This window comes from Macaca thibetana, chromosome 7 (assembly GCF_024542745.1).
Source record: "Macaca thibetana thibetana isolate TM-01 chromosome 7, ASM2454274v1, whole genome shotgun sequence".
Taxonomy (NCBI): domain Eukaryota; kingdom Metazoa; phylum Chordata; class Mammalia; order Primates; family Cercopithecidae; genus Macaca; species Macaca thibetana.
This window is the reverse complement of record NC_065584.1, coordinates 31,667,324-31,683,826: the sequence shown is the minus strand read 5'-3', so window position 1 is coordinate 31,683,826 and position 16,503 is coordinate 31,667,324. Positions and strand designations below refer to the sequence as shown.

General features: G+C 40.0%; 2 protein-coding genes and 1 pseudogene across 4 annotated transcripts in view; all 3 read left to right on the top strand.

Annotated features, from left to right (window-relative positions):
• Nucleotides 1–16,361, top strand: part of TTLL5 (tubulin tyrosine ligase like 5) — a 291,140-nt gene extending 274,779 nt beyond the window's left edge. For all 3 annotated transcript variants that reach the window (XM_050798671.1, XM_050798672.1, XM_050798670.1), the window contains one exon: nucleotides 15,709–16,361. In XM_050798671.1, coding sequence (XP_050654628.1) covers nucleotides 15,709–15,731 — 23 coding nt within the window. In that variant the 3' untranslated portion in view covers nucleotides 15,732–16,361. The remainder of the gene's footprint in view (nucleotides 1–15,708) is intronic.
• IFT43 (intraflagellar transport 43) overlaps nucleotides 1–16,503 on the top strand; it is a 315,828-nt gene that overhangs the window by 169,618 nt on the left and 129,707 nt on the right. The gene's annotated exons all lie outside the window — the stretch shown is intronic.
• Nucleotides 6,506–11,962, top strand: LOC126959572 (calmodulin-A-like; annotated as a pseudogene).

The window sequence follows — 16,503 nt, the reverse complement described above, 5'->3', positions numbered from 1 at the left end:
TTCACGTAAAGATGGGACCCCGGGGTGCCAGCTCTAGTCTCCATGTGTAAGTCAACTAAAAATAAACCCTCCCTCTCATCCACCCTTCAGCCCCTCAGGCATTGAAAGAAAATTGCCTATCTGGAAACTTGGTGCTAAGTGGAGTGGAGAAGGGAATCTCCCCTGGTAATTTATAACCACAGGCTGAACCCCTTGTTCACATTCTGGAGGTGGCCTGAAAAACTTCAGACTGAGAGTTCAAGGTGGTCCTAAGGCACCTAGCAGAATCAAATGCAGATTTTATCTGGAGGAATCCTCCTCCAACCCAAACCTCAAATAATTCTCACAGGTAAAGTTTTATGAGATCAGAGTTTAAAATCACAAAACAAAGAAACGTGGCACCCTGAGCAAAGCCAGCAAAGTAATAGATAACAGTGTTAGACTAAGATATTGAAATTGCCAAATCCTGCAAAATAAATTTTCTCTCATGTTTAGAGAAATTAAAAGAGAGAGTAAACCAAGAGATTAAAGTTATGACCAAGCAGATTTGAAATAGAACTAAGTAGCTCTTTTGGAATTGAAAAATAATAATAATTAAAGTTTAAAAATCAGTGGAGGGGCTTACCTGCAGATTTGACCCAGTTCACTGAAGAGAGATTTAATGAACTCAAAGATGTATTTAAAGAAGTGATCTGGGCACTTGTCTTTCAAGTTGCCTGCTTGACCGTCTTCCACATGTGCTTTCCTTCCTGCTCTAAAGCTTTTTAATACACTTTCACTCCTGCTCTACAACTTGCCTTGGTCTCTCCTTCTGCCTTATACCCCTCAGTCATATTCTTTCTTCTGAGGAGGCAAGTATTGAGGCTGTGGCAGACCCGTACGGATATGGATTCACTGCTACTAACGTATTTTGGTGCCCTGTGACTTGGAGACCTTCCGCCAGTAACATACTTTGCTGTGTGACTCAAATACATTCCCTACTTGCCGTCAAGCTTCAGATGATCCTCAGTGAGGGATACCATCCTCTCAATATTCAGGAGTCACCCTTCTACAAAGGACCCCTAGACTGCCCATCAGTGGAACAAAGGCACAGTCTTCCCCCTGTCTCCCTTGAGCCTGGCTGGATCCCACTTTCACCAATCCACGGAGCTACCCTGCCCTGACAGCTAGCAACAGGCCAAAACCCACAGAACAGCCAACTACCACCTCTCTGTCAGTGGAAAGCAGTTACAGAAGACTGACCTTCATCCATTTTCCCCAAAGAATTGGGATCTTGGACTCTTGAGTGGGGAAAGGTTACAGTAGGTAGTCGGACATGAGCAGGGCAAGAAAGGGCTCCAGCCCCACCCCTCCCACCGAAATCAGGAATGTCAGGTGACCATCAGGTGATGATTAGGCAGTTGTTAACTGTCTCTCTAAAATAATAATCAGTTGCAGTCAGCACCAGGGAAAGGCGGTCTCCTTATAGAGAGGAAGAACCTGAAACTGGTGATTAGTAGCTTTCTGGTAAGATCTCAGGAGTTGGGGGAGTGGGCTTGAGCATGTGCACTAAGACGCAAAATGGTAGCCTTTAACTGACATATGACCTCCTAAGGACATTCGGCTGGTAAGGGAAGAACACCTCAAGTGTGCATGTGTACAACTCCAGTAAACACACTGCGCATGCTCACCTCCCAAGTGCTAGCAGACAACTGCATCTGCATATGTGGACAGCCCACTCCAGGGGAAAAACCAGGGGAGAAGAGATGCAAGATGCCAGAAGTATGCCAGCATATAAAACCCCAAGTCAAAAGGTCAAACCTCATACTTGATCTCTCAAGTCACCTGCTTGACTCTCTTCCAAGTGTACTTTCCTTCTTTTTGTTCCTACTCTAAAGCTTTTATATATATATGATAATATTTATTACATATAATATATAATTGTATAATGTATATATTTTATAATATATATAATTTTTTGTTTTTTTGAGACGGAGTCTCACTCTGTCACCAGGCTGGAGTACAGTGGCACGATCTTGGCTCACTGCAACCTCTGCCCCCTAGGCTCAAGTGATTCTCCTGTCTCAGCCTCATGAGTAGCTGGGACTACAGGCGCATGCCACCACGCCCAGCTAATTTTTATATTTTTAGTAGAGACAGGGTTCCACCATGTTGGCCAGGATGATCTCGATCTCTTGACCTCATGATCTACCTGCCTCAGCCAAAGTGCTGGGATTACAGACATGAGCCACTGCACCTGGCCTTCTCAAGTTTTTTAATAAACATTCGCTTCTGCTCAAAAAAAAAATAAAAAATTGAAAAATGATCGGGAATGCAGCACAGAAAGAAAGAGGTGGAAAGCCAATTGAGAAGGCCTAGTAAATATCTAATTGGAGCTCTGGAAAGAAAAAATGGAAAGGGACAATATTTGAAGAGATAATGGCTGAAAATTTTCCAGAACTAGTGAAAGATACACATATTGCAGTGATTCACAAGAAATCCACACCTAGCCACATCATACTTTAGAGCAATAAGGTCAAAAGATGTTAAAGCACCTGGAGGGAGTGGAAGGATTACCAGAGCAATTCCAGTCTGATTGACAGTTAACTTCTCAGCAGCAAAGATGGAAACAGAAATACCGTGTAATGGTGCCACTGAGGAAAGGAAATACTTACTAAACCATAGATGTATTCTAAGCAAAAATATCTTTCATGAATGAGGATGAAACACGTTTTCCAACACATAACACCCAAAAGAGTTTGTCACTAGTAGACCTTTGCCAAGGAGTCTAAAGAATGTATTTCAGACAGAGGAAGGTATTATAATACCAGAAGAAAGGCCTGAAATGCAGGAGGAATTGGGGACAACATAATGAGCAACAAAATGATGATAATGTTCTTGTGAGGTTAAAAAGAAAACGAAAATATCCAAACCACCATATTATGTAAATCAAGGAGAGCAGATGGTTCAAAATTAAAGTCATCTAAGTTCATACTGTACAGTGAAAAGTTAAGGTTATTGATGAATGTTAGCTTTACATAGTTAACATATACAATTGTTAAATGAATAAAGTATTTAAAAAAATAAAAAACTTCCAAAGTAGCAGAGAGAAAGTGGAATGAGATAAATCCACAAAGGAGAAAATGAAACATGGAAGAGGTAAAACAAATAGAAAGCACAGATTAAAACAGTACAAACAAATAAAAGCATTGGTCCTTTCCAAAATGTGAGTCGATTCAATGTTCCAGTGAAAGTCAAAGACTGATTCATGAATGCAACAAATATGGACCAAACATCTTCTGTGTGTTCAGCACTATTCTAGGCACTAGGCACAAGCCGTAGAGCAGTGAGCAAAACAGCCAAAAATCCCCAATAGGAGAGACAAACAACAGACCAAATAAGTAACACAAACAGTACATGAGATAGTGGGAAATGTTCTAGAGAGGAAAAAAAGAAAAAGCAGTGAAAGAAGGTAGAGAATGGGGAGGTAGTCAGAGAACATGGCCTTTGCAGTAAGAACTCAAGAAGAGGGAATAAGCCGGCAGATATGGATAGAAGGGAATTCCAGGTGGAGGAAACAGTGGGAGCAGAAGCCTGGAGGGAGGGATGTGGCTGCTGTGATTGGGAAATTCAAGTGGAGCTGTCGTGTTGCATGAGAGAGCAGAGGAGAGTGAGAACAGATGAGGCTGAGAGATGACAAGGGGCCAGATCATGCAGGCCCTGGGGGCCAAGGAGAGGACTTGCACTTGTCTTCTGAGTGTAGTGGTAGCCATCAAGGGGTTCTGAGCAGAGGATTTCACAGGATGGCTGTGGCTGCTACATCAGGCAGGGACAAGGTGGGAGCAGTGGAGGGAAGGGAAAATGGCCAACCAGAAATAGTTATATTGTCAGCCTGGAATTTTCTAAAAATCTACTTTTAGGCTATTAAAACAAGAAAATCTTAAACATAGGCATATAGAAAGGATGAAAGAAAAAGGTTGGAAAAAGATATATTGGGGAAATACCAACCAAAAGAAAGCTGATGTACCTGTATTGGGTGCATATATATTTAGGATAGTTAGCTCTTCCTGCTGAATTGATCCCTTTACCATTATGTAATGGCCATACGCAAATCAATAAACGTAATCCAGCATATAAACAGAACCAAAGACAAAAACCACATGATTATCTCAATAGATGCAGAAAAGGCCTTTGACAAAATTCAACAGCCCTTCATGCTAAAAACTCTCAATAAATTCGGTATTGATGGAATGTATCTCAAAATAATAAGAGCTATTTATGACAAACCCACAGCCAATATCATACTGAATGGGCAAAAACTGGAAGCATTCCCTTTGAATTCTAGCACAAGACAGGGATGCCCTCTCTCACCACTCCAATTCAACATAGTTTTGGAAGTTCTGGCTAGGGCAATCAGGCAAGAGAAAGAAATAAAGGGTATTCAGTTAGGAAAAGAAGAAGTCAAATTGTCCCTGTTTGCAGATGACATGATTGTATAGTTAGAAAACCCCATTGTCTCAGCCCAGAATCTCCTTAAGCTGATAAGAAACTTCAGCAAAGTCTCAGGATACAAAATCAATGTGCAAAAATCACAAGCATTCTTATACACCAACAACAGACAAACAGAGAGCCAAATCATGAATGAACTCCCATTCACAATAGCTTCAAAGAGAATAAAATACCTAGGAATCCAACTTACAAGGGATGTAAAGGACCTCTTCAAGGAGAACTACAAACCACTGCTCAGTGAAATCAAAGAGGACACAAACAAATGGAAGAACATACCATGCTCCTGGATAGGAAGAATCAATATTGTGAAAATGGCCATACTGCCCAAGGTAATTTATAGATTCAATGCCATCCCCATTAAGCTACCAATGACTTTCTTCACAGAATTGGAAAAAACTGCTTTAAAGTTCATGTGGAACCAAAAAAGACCCTGCATTGCCAAGACAATCCTAAGCCAAAAGAACAAAGCTGGAGGCATCATGCTACCTGACTTCAAACTATACTACAAGGCTACAGTAACCAAAACAGCATGGTACTGGTACCAAAACAGAGATATAGACCAATGGAACAGAACAGAGCCCTCAGAAATAATACCACACCTCTACAGCCATCTGATCTTTGACAAACCTGACAAAAACGAGAAATGGGGAAAGGATTCCCTATTTAATAAATGGCGCTGGGAAAATTGGCTAGCCATAAGTAGAAAACTGAAACTGGATCCTTTCCTTACTCCTTACACGAAAATTAATTCAAGATGGATTAGAGACTTAAATGTTAGATCTAAAACCATAAAAACCCTAGAAGAAAACCTAGGTAATACCATTCATGACATAGGCATGGGCAAGGACTTCATATCTAAAACACCAAAAGCAATGGCAACAAAAGCCAAAATTGACAAATGGGATCTAATTAAACTAAAGAGCTTCTGCACAGTAAAAGAAACTACCATCAGAGTGAACAGGCAACCTACAGAATGGGAGAAAATTTTTGCAGTCTACTCATCTGACAAAGGGCTAATACCCAGAACCTATAAAGAACTCAATCAAATTTACAAGAAAAAAACAACCCCATCAAAAAGTGGGCAAAGGATATGAACAACACTTCTCAAAAGAAGACATACATACAGCCAACAGACACATGAAAAAATGCTCATCGTCACTCACCGTCAGAGAAATGCAAATCAAAACCACAATGAGATACCATCTCACACCAGTTAGAATGGCAATCATTAAAAAGTCAGGAAACAACAGGTGCTGGAGAGGATGTGAAGAAATAGGAACACTTTTACACTGTTGGTGGGACTGTAAACTAGTTCAACCATTGTGGAAGACAGTGTGGCGATTCCTCAAGGATCTAGAACTAGAAATACCATTTGACCCAGCCATCCCATTACTGGGGATATACCCAAAGGATTTTAAGTCATGCTGCTATAAAGACACATGCACACGTATGTTTATTGAGGCACTATTCACAATAGCAAAGACTTGGAACCAACCCAAATGTCCATCAGTGACAGACTGAAATGTGGTACATATGCACCATGGAATACTATGCAGCCATAAAAAAGGATGAGTTCGTGTCGTTTGTAGGGACATGGATGCAGCTGGAAACCATCATTCTCAGCAAACTATCACAACAACAGAAAACCAAGTACCACATGTTCTCACTCATAGGTGGGAATTGAACAATGAGATCACTTGGACACAGGAAGGGGATCATCACACACCAGGTCCTATTGTGGGAGGAGGAAGGAGGGATAGCATTAGGAGATATACCTAATGTAAATGATGCAGCACACCAACATGGCACATGTGTACATATGTAACAAACATACACGTTGTGCACATGTACCCTGGAACTTAAAGTATAATAAAAAAAAAAAAAAAGAAAGCTGATGTAGCTATATTTATCAGACAAAATAGATTTTCAGGCAAAAAGCATAACAAAAAATAAAGAGGGTCACTACATTATGGCTAAAGGTTCACCAAGAAAGTGCTCAACCTTTTCTTATTAACTTACTTTAGTATATTTAATTTTTTTTATTTAATAAATACATATGTATGAAAAGTACATTGGGCAAAAAATTAACAGAACCATAAGAAAAATAGGTAAATCTAGCTTTATATTGGAAGGTTTTAATCTAACTCAGTAATTGCTAGATTGAGCAGTCTGATAATAAGTAATGTTTCTGATAATAAGAAAATTTAAGAGGCTATGCATAGTGGTTCACACCCATAAACCTAGCACTTTGGGAGGCTGAGGCAGGAAGATCACTTGAGCCCAGGAGTTTGAGGCCAGCCTGGGCAACAAAGTGAGATCCTGTCTCTCCAAAATAATTGAAAAATTAGCTGGGCATGGTGGTGTGTGCCTGTGGTCCCAGCCACATGGGAGACTGAGGCATGGGGCTCACTTGAGCCCAGGAGATTTAGGCTGCAGTGAGCTGTGTTCATGCCACTGCACTCCAGCCTGGGCAACAGAGAAAAACAAAATGGAAATTTTGTCTACATCATTAACAGGCTTGATCTCATAGGCATGTATAGAACATCACACTAAATAACTGCATAATGCACATTCTTTGCAAGCTTCTATGGGGGAGTTGCAGAAACTATGTAGTAGGCCTTAAATCACATTTCAAACACTATGTTCCTTGACCACCATGCAATAACAAAAAGATACTGGAAAAATCCTCGTATTTTTGGAAATTAAGAAAAGAGTTAACTAATTTAAAGATCGTAATTGGTGGGGCACAGTGGTTCACACCTTTGGAAGGCCAAGGCGGGTAGATCGCCTGAGGTCAGGAGTTTGAGACCAGCCTGGCCAACATGCTGAAACCCTGTCTCTACTAAAAATACAAAAATTAGCCAGGTGTGGTAGTGGGCACCTGTAATCCTAGCTACTCGGGAGGCTAAGGCAGAAGAATGGCTTGAACCTGAGAGGTGGAGGTTGCAGTGAGCTGAGATTGCGCCATTGTACTCCAGCCTGGGTGACAAGAGTGAAATTCCATCTCAAAAAAAAATAAGAATAATAGTAATAGTTTTAAAATGTTGTTTAATATAAAAAATTAAGAAATGTAGATAAAGTAATACCTAAAGGAAAATTTATGATTGCAGTGAGAGAAGAGGAGGAGCTGAAAGTTAATGTGCCAAGTATCTGGTTTAAGTAGTTAAAAAAAAAGAAAAACAAAATAAGTCAAAAGAAAGTAAAAACAAAAAATGATAATAAAGATCTAGAGGAAAATAAACATACAGTTGAGAGGAATGAGTTAGAGACATTATTATACATGCTTCGGAGATTAAACAGATTGCAGGAAGATATTGTGAATAACTTTATGATGATATGCTGATATATTTTTAGAACTTTGGTGAGATGAATACAATTTTAATATTTAACTTACAAATATTTACTCAAGGAGAAATACAAAATCCAAATATTCCTTTAATTATTATGGAAATTGAATCAAGAACAAAAATCTTCCCACAAATTAATTACTAGGCTTTTATGTTTTACTGGTGAGTCCTACCAAACATTCAAGGAACAAATATTTCAGTCTACAAACTATTCCAGAGTATAAGAAAAGAGGGAACACTTTCCAACTCTATTATCTTAATATCAAAACCTGGCAAGGACAGTCTACAGAAAACGTTTTAAAATTGCAAGACATTCTTAATTGTGGATAAAAATGCAAAAATTCAGGCCAGGGACAGTGGCTCATGCCTGTAATCCCAGCACTTTGGGAGGCTGAGCCAGGTGGATCATTTGAAGTCAGGAGTTCAAGACCAGCCTGGCCAACATGGTGAATCTCGTCTCTACTAAAAATACAAAAATTAGCCCGGCATGGTGGTGGGTGACTGTAATCCCAGCTACTTGGGAGACTGAGACTCTCTAAGAGAAACGCTTGAACCTGGGAGGTGGAGTTTGCAGTGAGCCGAGATCACACTTCCGTACTCCAGCCTGGGTGACAGAATGAGACTCTGTCTCAAAAAAAAAAAAAAGGCAAAAAATTCCCAATAGAATAATAGCAACTTGAATCTAATAATGTTTAAAAAGTGAATGCATCATGACCAAGTTAGGTTTATCCCAGAGATTCAACAATTGTTCTTTTTGGTGTTTTGTTTTGTTTCGTTTTGTTTTTGAGACAGAGTCTTGCTCTGTCATCCAGGCTGGAGTGCAGTGGTGTGATCTCAGCTCACTGCAACCTCCGCCTCCCAGATTCAAGCAATAATCCTGCCTCAGCCTCCCAAGTAGCTGGGATTACAGGTGCGTACCAGCACACCCAACTAAGTTTTGTATTTTTAGTAGAGACGGGGCTTCACCATGTTAGCCAGGATTGTCTCAATCTTCTGATCTCGTGATCTACCTGCCTTGACCTCCCAAATTGCTGGGATTACAGGCGCGAGCCACTGTGCCTGGCCAACAGTTGTTTAATATTTGGAAATTGACATTAGTCTGAGTGGAGCAAGCGAACTGAGTGGTTGTGTAGTCACATCTCAGAAACTGGTTGCGCTGGCAGCATGGTTGGCCAACTGACTGAAGAGCAGATTGCAGAATTCAAAGAAGCTTTTTCACTATTTGACAAAGATGGTGATGGAACTATAACAACAAAGGAATTGGGAGCTGTAATGACGTCTCTTGGGCAGAATCCCACAGAAGCAGAGTTACAGGACATGATTAGTGAAGTAGATGCCCAATGGTAATGGCACAGTTGACTTCCGTGAATTTCTGACAATGATGGCAAGAAAAATAAAAGACACAGACAGTGAAGAAGAAATTAGAGAAACATTCAGTGTGTTTGAGAAGGATGGCAATGGCTCTATTAGTGCTGCAGAACTTCACCATGTGATGACAAACCTTGGAGAGAAGTTAACAGTTGAAGAAGTTGATGAAATTTTCAGGGAAGCAGATACTGATGGTAACAGTCAAGTAAACTAAGACGACTTTGTACAGATGATGTCAGCAAAGCGAAGACCTTGTACAAAATGTGTTAAATTTCTTGTACAAAATTGTTACTTGCCTTTTTTTTTTGTCACTTATCTGTGAAAGGTTTCTCCCTACTGCCAAAAAAAAAATGCATGTATAGTAATTAGGACTTCATAAACATAAATAAATAAAACAATTACAATTTGAAAAGTAAAAATTGACTAAGGTAATTTATTCCAGTAACAGATTAAAGGGGGAGAATATGCTTCTTTCAATGGATACAGAATTAGCATTTGTATCTTCATGACTTTTTTAAAAGTTCCTAGGATAGAAGGGAATTTTCATTACCTAATAATAAAATATCTCTACAAAATCCAACAGTAAACATTATAATTTTAATTGGGATTCCTTGAAAGTATTCATTCCCTTAAGATGAGGAGCAAGACAAGGGAGCCCACCGTCACTTCCAGTCAGTGATGTAGTGGGAGGGACGTCCTCGCCAGTAAAGTAAACCAAGACAAGGAAATTACATAGGATCAGAAAGGAGGAGGCAGATCTGTCATTATTCTCAGACAACATATTTGATTGTAAACCCAAAAAGAATGTTCAAATAGATTATTGGCTTTATCAGAGAATTTTCCAAAATCAATTGCATTTCTATATTTCTGCACCAACGGGTAGAGCATGTGATTACAGAAAAGGTACACTTTACAGAGCATTAAAGCACATGCCTAGGAATAAATCTAACAAAAGATGTAAGACCTGTGATTAAAATATACACACACACACACACACACACACACCTTATCGAGAGACACTTTAAGAAATTAATGGAGAGGCCTACATGTTCGTGGATTAAAAGTTACAGTTTGTGGCCTGGTGCAGTGACTCATGCCTGTAATCCACATACTTTGGGAGGCCAAGGGGGATTACCCAAGCTCCCGAGGGGTTCAAGACCAGCCTGGGCAACATGGCAAAACCCATCTCTACTAAAAATGCAAAAAATTAGCTGGGCGTAGTGGTGCATGTCTGTAGTCCCAGCTTACTCAGGGGACTGAGGCACGAGAATTGCTTGAACCCAGGAGGTGGAAGTTGCAGTGAGCTGAGATCACACCGCTGTACTCCAGCCTGGACAACAGAGCCAGACTCTGTCTCCAAAAAAAAAAAAAAAAAAAAAAGTTACAGTTTTGTAAAGATGTCAGTTTTCCCTAAAATTGATTTGTATATTTGAGAGGGTATTAGTTGTTTATTTTTGTTTTTTGAAATGTATATAAAGAGAGAAGAATCCTTATACTCCTATAAAGAATGGGGATGCCAGTAGGGGGCTGTGTGTGACTTGTCTTAACCAGATTACAAGAATTAGCATCAAGCTAACATGCTTGAGAGAGTGTGATATTGACACCAAATAGAGAAACCTAAAACTAGTCTATATATAGGAAATAACTTACGACCAAGATGCATTGCAGTTAGAGGAGGAAAGGATAGACTTCAATAATAACGTTAGGACAATCAGTTATCGTGTAGGAAAAAATGGAATTAGATCTGTGCTTCGAACTGTACACAATTTCAGGTTGCATTAAAGACTTAAATATGAAAAGCAAAAGTGTAAATCTTTTAGAATACATTAGAGGACCAGATCATTACAGTCACAGTAACAGGAAAGGGCTTCTCAAATCAAAACCAAAAAGTGCAAACCATAAAGGTAAAAACTGATACATTTGACTTGGTTAAAATTAAGAACTTCTAAGATGCCATGAAGATATTGTGGGAGTTTTTTTTTTCCCCTTCGTTTCTTATTCATCAGAGATAGATTCTGAAGATAATGTTATCTTGAGTTTGCTTTGAAAATACTCCAGGAAAAAAATGTGAAGAGATGAAACAAATGGTAGGGTGTTGATCATTATCAAAGCTAGATGATGAGAACATGGAAGTGTATTATATTGTTTTATTTTTTTATGTATGTTTGAAATTTTTTATTTTAAAAACCTTTATCAGGGCCGGGTGCATTGGCTCACACCTGTAATCCCAGCACTTTGGGTGACCAAGGAGGGAGGATCATATGAGTCCAGGAGTTCCAAACCCGCCTGGACAACATAGGGAGGCCTTGTCTCTACAAAAATTTTAAAAATTAACCAAGCCTGGTGGCACATGCCTGAGGTCCCAGCTGCTCAGGAGACTGAGGTGGGAGGATCACTTGAGCCCAGGAGGTCGGGGCTGCAATAAGCTATGATTATGCCACTGCACTCCAGCCTGGACAACAGAGTTAAGACCCTGTCTCAAAAAAAAAAAGAAAGTTGTTTGTTTTTTGTGTGTGTGTTTTAAAATAATCCATCCTGTTTTTATGGTGACTGTCCTGGATTTTCTAGAAGTCTTCTAATATTTTTAAAAAACCGTATCTGGGCCAGGTGTGGTGGCTTGTACCCATAAACCCAGCACTTTGGCAGGCTGAGACAGCAGGCTCACTACTTGAGCCCAGGAGTTTTAGACCAGGCTGGGCAAAATAGGGAGATTCCATTGCTACAAAAAAAATAGAAAAAAAATTAGCTAGGCATGGTGGCACATGCTTGTGGTCCCAGGTACTCAGGAGGCTGAGGCCGGAGGATCGTTTGAGCCCAGGAGGTTGGGGCTGCAAGTAAGCCATGATCATGCCACTGCACTCCAGCTTGGGTGACAGAGCAAGACACTGTCTCGAAAATAAATAAATAAATAAATATAAATAAATAAATAACCTTTTCTGAAAAGATCACTTGTTAAGTACATATCTAAATACAATCTAATTTTTTTCCTGAGTAGCACTTATAAATTAATAAATTACAAAACAATCTCCTTTAAAAAATACCAGGCAGGGCACAGTGGCTAACACTTGTAAAGTCAACACTTTGAGAGGCCAAGGTGGGAGGATTTCTTGAGCCCAGGAGCTCCAGACCAGGCTGGGCAACATGGCAAAACTCTGCCTCTGCAAAAAATGTAAAAAGTAGCCCAGGCATGGTGGCACATGCCTGTGGTCCCAGCTACTCAGGAGGCTGAGGTGGGAGGATTGCTTGAGCCCCTGAGGTTGAGGCTGTAGTGAGCCATGATTCTGCCACTGCACTCTAGCCTTGGCAACAAAGCAAAACCCTGTCTCAAAAAGCCATAGAGTGAAGACACAAGTCACAAACTGGGTGAAGATGATTGTAATACATAAAAAGCAAAAAGTTAGTATCCAGATATTTAAGCAAAGAACTTCTAAAATTAAATAAGCAGTTTCTTAGATATGACATCAAAAGCATAAGCAACAAAAGAAGAAAATAGACAAACTGGACATGCTCAAAAATTTAAAATTTCGTGCTTCAAAGGACACTATCAAGGAAGTAAAATAACAATCCATGAAATTGAGAAAATATTTACAAATCACGTATATGACCAGGGACTTGTATCTAAAATACATACAGAGCGCTTACAATTCAATATGACCCAGCCATCCCATTACTGGGTATATATACCCAAAGGATTATAAATCATGCTGCTATAAAGACACATGCACACGTATGTTTATTGCGGCACTATTCACAATAGCAAAGACTTGGAATCAACCCAAATGTCCATCAGTGACAGACTGGATTAAGAAAATGTGGCACATATACACCATGGAATACTATGCAGCCATAAAAAAGGATGAGTTTGTGTCCTTTGTAGGGACATGGATGCAGCTGGAAACCATCATTCTTAGCAAACTATCACAAGAACAGAAAACCAAACACTGCATGTTCTCACTCATAGGTGGGAACTGAACAATGAGATCACTTGGACTCGGGAAGGGGAACATCACACACCGGGGCCTATCATGGGGAGGGGGGAGGGGGGAGGGATTGCATTGGGAGTTATACCCGATGTAAATGACGAGTTGATGGGTGCTGACGAGTTGATGGGTGCAGCACAGCAACATGGCACAAGTATACATATGTAACAAACCTGCACGTTATGCACATGTACCCTAGAACTTAAAGTATAATAATAAAAATAAAATAAAAATAAAAAAATAAAAAAGATGACTCAAGTTTAAAGATGAGCAAAGGAACTGAGCAGATGTTTTGCCAAAGAAGATATACCATGCTAAGAAGCATATAATACGATGCCAAATACCCTTAGACACTGGGGAAATAAAACCACAGTGGTCAGCAGCCACCAGCTTGGAGGATCACTTGAGCCGAACAGTTTGAGACCAGCTAGGGTAACACAACAAGACCCCATCTGTACCAAAAGAAGAAAAAGAAAAAACACAGCAGTGTATCACTTCATGCCCACCAGAATGGCTGTAATGGAAAAGAGACATTGGAAGCTTCATGCACTGTTGGGAGGGATGTAAAATGGTGCGACTGCTTTTGGAAACAGTTTGACGGTTCCTTAAACGGTTTACACAAAGAGTTGCCATATGACCCAGCAATTAATTCCACTTCCGTATCTATACCCAAGAGAAGTGAAAACATAGTTCAAATATTTGTACATCATTGTTTATAGAAGCATTATTAATAATAGCCAAGAGGTAGAAACAACCCTAATGTCCACAGCTGATGAGTGGATAAATGAAATGTGGTCTACACACAGTGGAATATTATTCGGCCGTAAAAAAGGAGTAGTGATGCATGCTACAGCATAGATAACCCTTAAAAACATTATGCTAAGTGAAAGAAGCCCGCCACAAACAACCATTGCATGATTCCATTTATATGAAATGTCCAGAATAGGCAAATCTATAGAGACAGAAGGTAGACTAGACTAATGGTTGCCTATAGCTGAGGGATGAGAGATGTAGGGGGTGGTGGCGAAGAGGTATGGGGTTTATTCTTGGGGTCATGAAAATGTTCTAAGATTGACTGTGATGATGGATGCACAACTCTGAATATAATATACTAAAAACTGTTGAGTTGTACATGTTAAAGGAATGAATTGTACAATATGTGAATTATATCTCAAAACTGTTTTTTTAAAAAATCAATAACAATTCAATAGGAAAATAAGCAAAAGTCTTATCCACACATTTCATATAAGAAGAAACATGTATACACAATAGATACTTGAAAGGTGCTCAACCTCATTTCTAATCAGGAAAATGCTAATTAAGCCACAGTGGAATAGCATTGAATACTCACGATTCACAGAAATTGTAAACTGAGGCAATACTGCTTCTCCACATGTAGAGATGTGGAGAAGTGGGGATGCTCATGCACTGCCAGAGGGAGTGTAAATTGTATAATCACTTCGGAAAACATGATGGCATTAGAGAGTTGAAGATGCAAGTGTTTATGGCCCAGCAGTTCCCCTCCTAAGTGTATACCCAAAGAAATTCTACCAGTAGTATACTGAGATCGCATATGTAATCACAGGAGCGTGACAAAATTCAAAGCCACATAAAACTCAACAGTATATTATATAGGGGTATAAAGATCATAAATCTGTTTTTTTTAAAGCAAACAAGGGAAGGATAAACACAAAATTCAGGAATGGTGAGAATGGGAAAGAACTGGGAGAGTCTAGCAGGGATGCAGGGTAATGGTAAAGTTCCTTTTCTTAAACCAGATGGTGGGCATATAGGTGTATGTTGGGATTGAGGGGTTGAGGAGAAGGCAAAGTATTATCTGACAATCTGACATTGAGGGAAAATTTAGAAAAACTCAAAAGCATACAGGGAAGAATTCTTTCATGCACTTTAAAAATGCTAATAATACACTGTGTTTCTAGAAAAGATGGACATATTTAGCATTTTTTAATTTGAAAAGCAAAAGATAAAATGTTTTTGTCCAAGAGAAAAAAGGAAAGAGAACACCACAGAAAAGAAACAGCAGTAGAACCGGGAGTATTTTAGGAAGGTTTCCAACAAAAGTGGTTACAATTAAGAGCTTTGCGACGGGGCGCGGTGGCTCACACCTGTAATCCCAGCACTTTGGGAGGCCGAGGCGGGCGGATCACGAGGTCAGGAGATCGAGACCATCCTGGCTAACACGGTGAAACCCCATCTCTACTAAAAACACAAAAAAGCTAGCCGGGCGTGGTGGCGGGCGTCTGTAGTCCCAGCTACTCTGGAGACTGAGGCAGGAGAATGGCGTGAACCTAGGAGGTGGAGATTGCAGTGAGCCAAGATCGCGCTACAGCACTCCAGTCTGGGCGACAGAAGGAGACTCCGTCTCAAAAAAAATTAAGAGCTTTGCACTTGGAGGCGAACTTCATTTATTTGGGCCACCACTTCTTGATTCTTCTGTGATGTTAGATAAACCAGACATTGCTGCCTGTAAGTAAAACCTCATGCTGTCATTTCATTCATTTCATGGTTGCCTTTCTCTTTTTCAGATCCTGCTCACACTAAAAGATGAACCACAAACACACAGAGAAACAACTTGTTCACCACTCCTGGGTGCGTGACTGAGGGTGAAGCATCCACCAGCACTTCAAGGGGTCCATAGTATTTTCTTTTGCTGCCTCAAAGTCCCCAAAGCCTTCAAGCGGAAGTGGCAGTAGATGGTTGCCAATCATCCAATGCAGACTTTCACTGGGACAACAGGAAAGCAGATCTTCTGGGTTTTGAGGGAACTTGGCAGTGGGGACATTGAGCTGATGCATTATATACCCCATCAGAGCACACGTGTATCTTTTCCCCTCCCTGTGCCCCATGCCCCCAACCTGCTTAGGTCTACTCTGTCCCTTTACTGCTGCCACACAGAGATGATATAAAAGAGGCTCTTTGGCTATTTGTATTTTGCTTCCTCTTCTTTTCCAGATTGCAGTATGAAGCTTTCTTTTCTTTGTACAAGCTTAAAATTCCAACATCATCGTCCACCAAAGTTGCTCCTCCCTTTTCGGAGGGTCTGGGGGAAGGAGGAGCATTGATCACAAGTTTCCTAGAGAGAGGAGACAAATTGGTGTACTGTTGGCAACAGGAGCCAGGCTAAAGGCACCCTTTGGAATTACTGATTTCAAAGATTAATAAAGTAATTCTATTTTTATTTTCTTTTTTTTTTTTCCCTTTACTAATTTCCCAACCATCAATGTTCACAAACAGGACTGAAGTAGAACCAGTTTGTTATTTTACTTTGTTGCTGGGCAATTTTTTAAACTTCCTTTTAGAAATGTGAGCTGTAAAGAGAT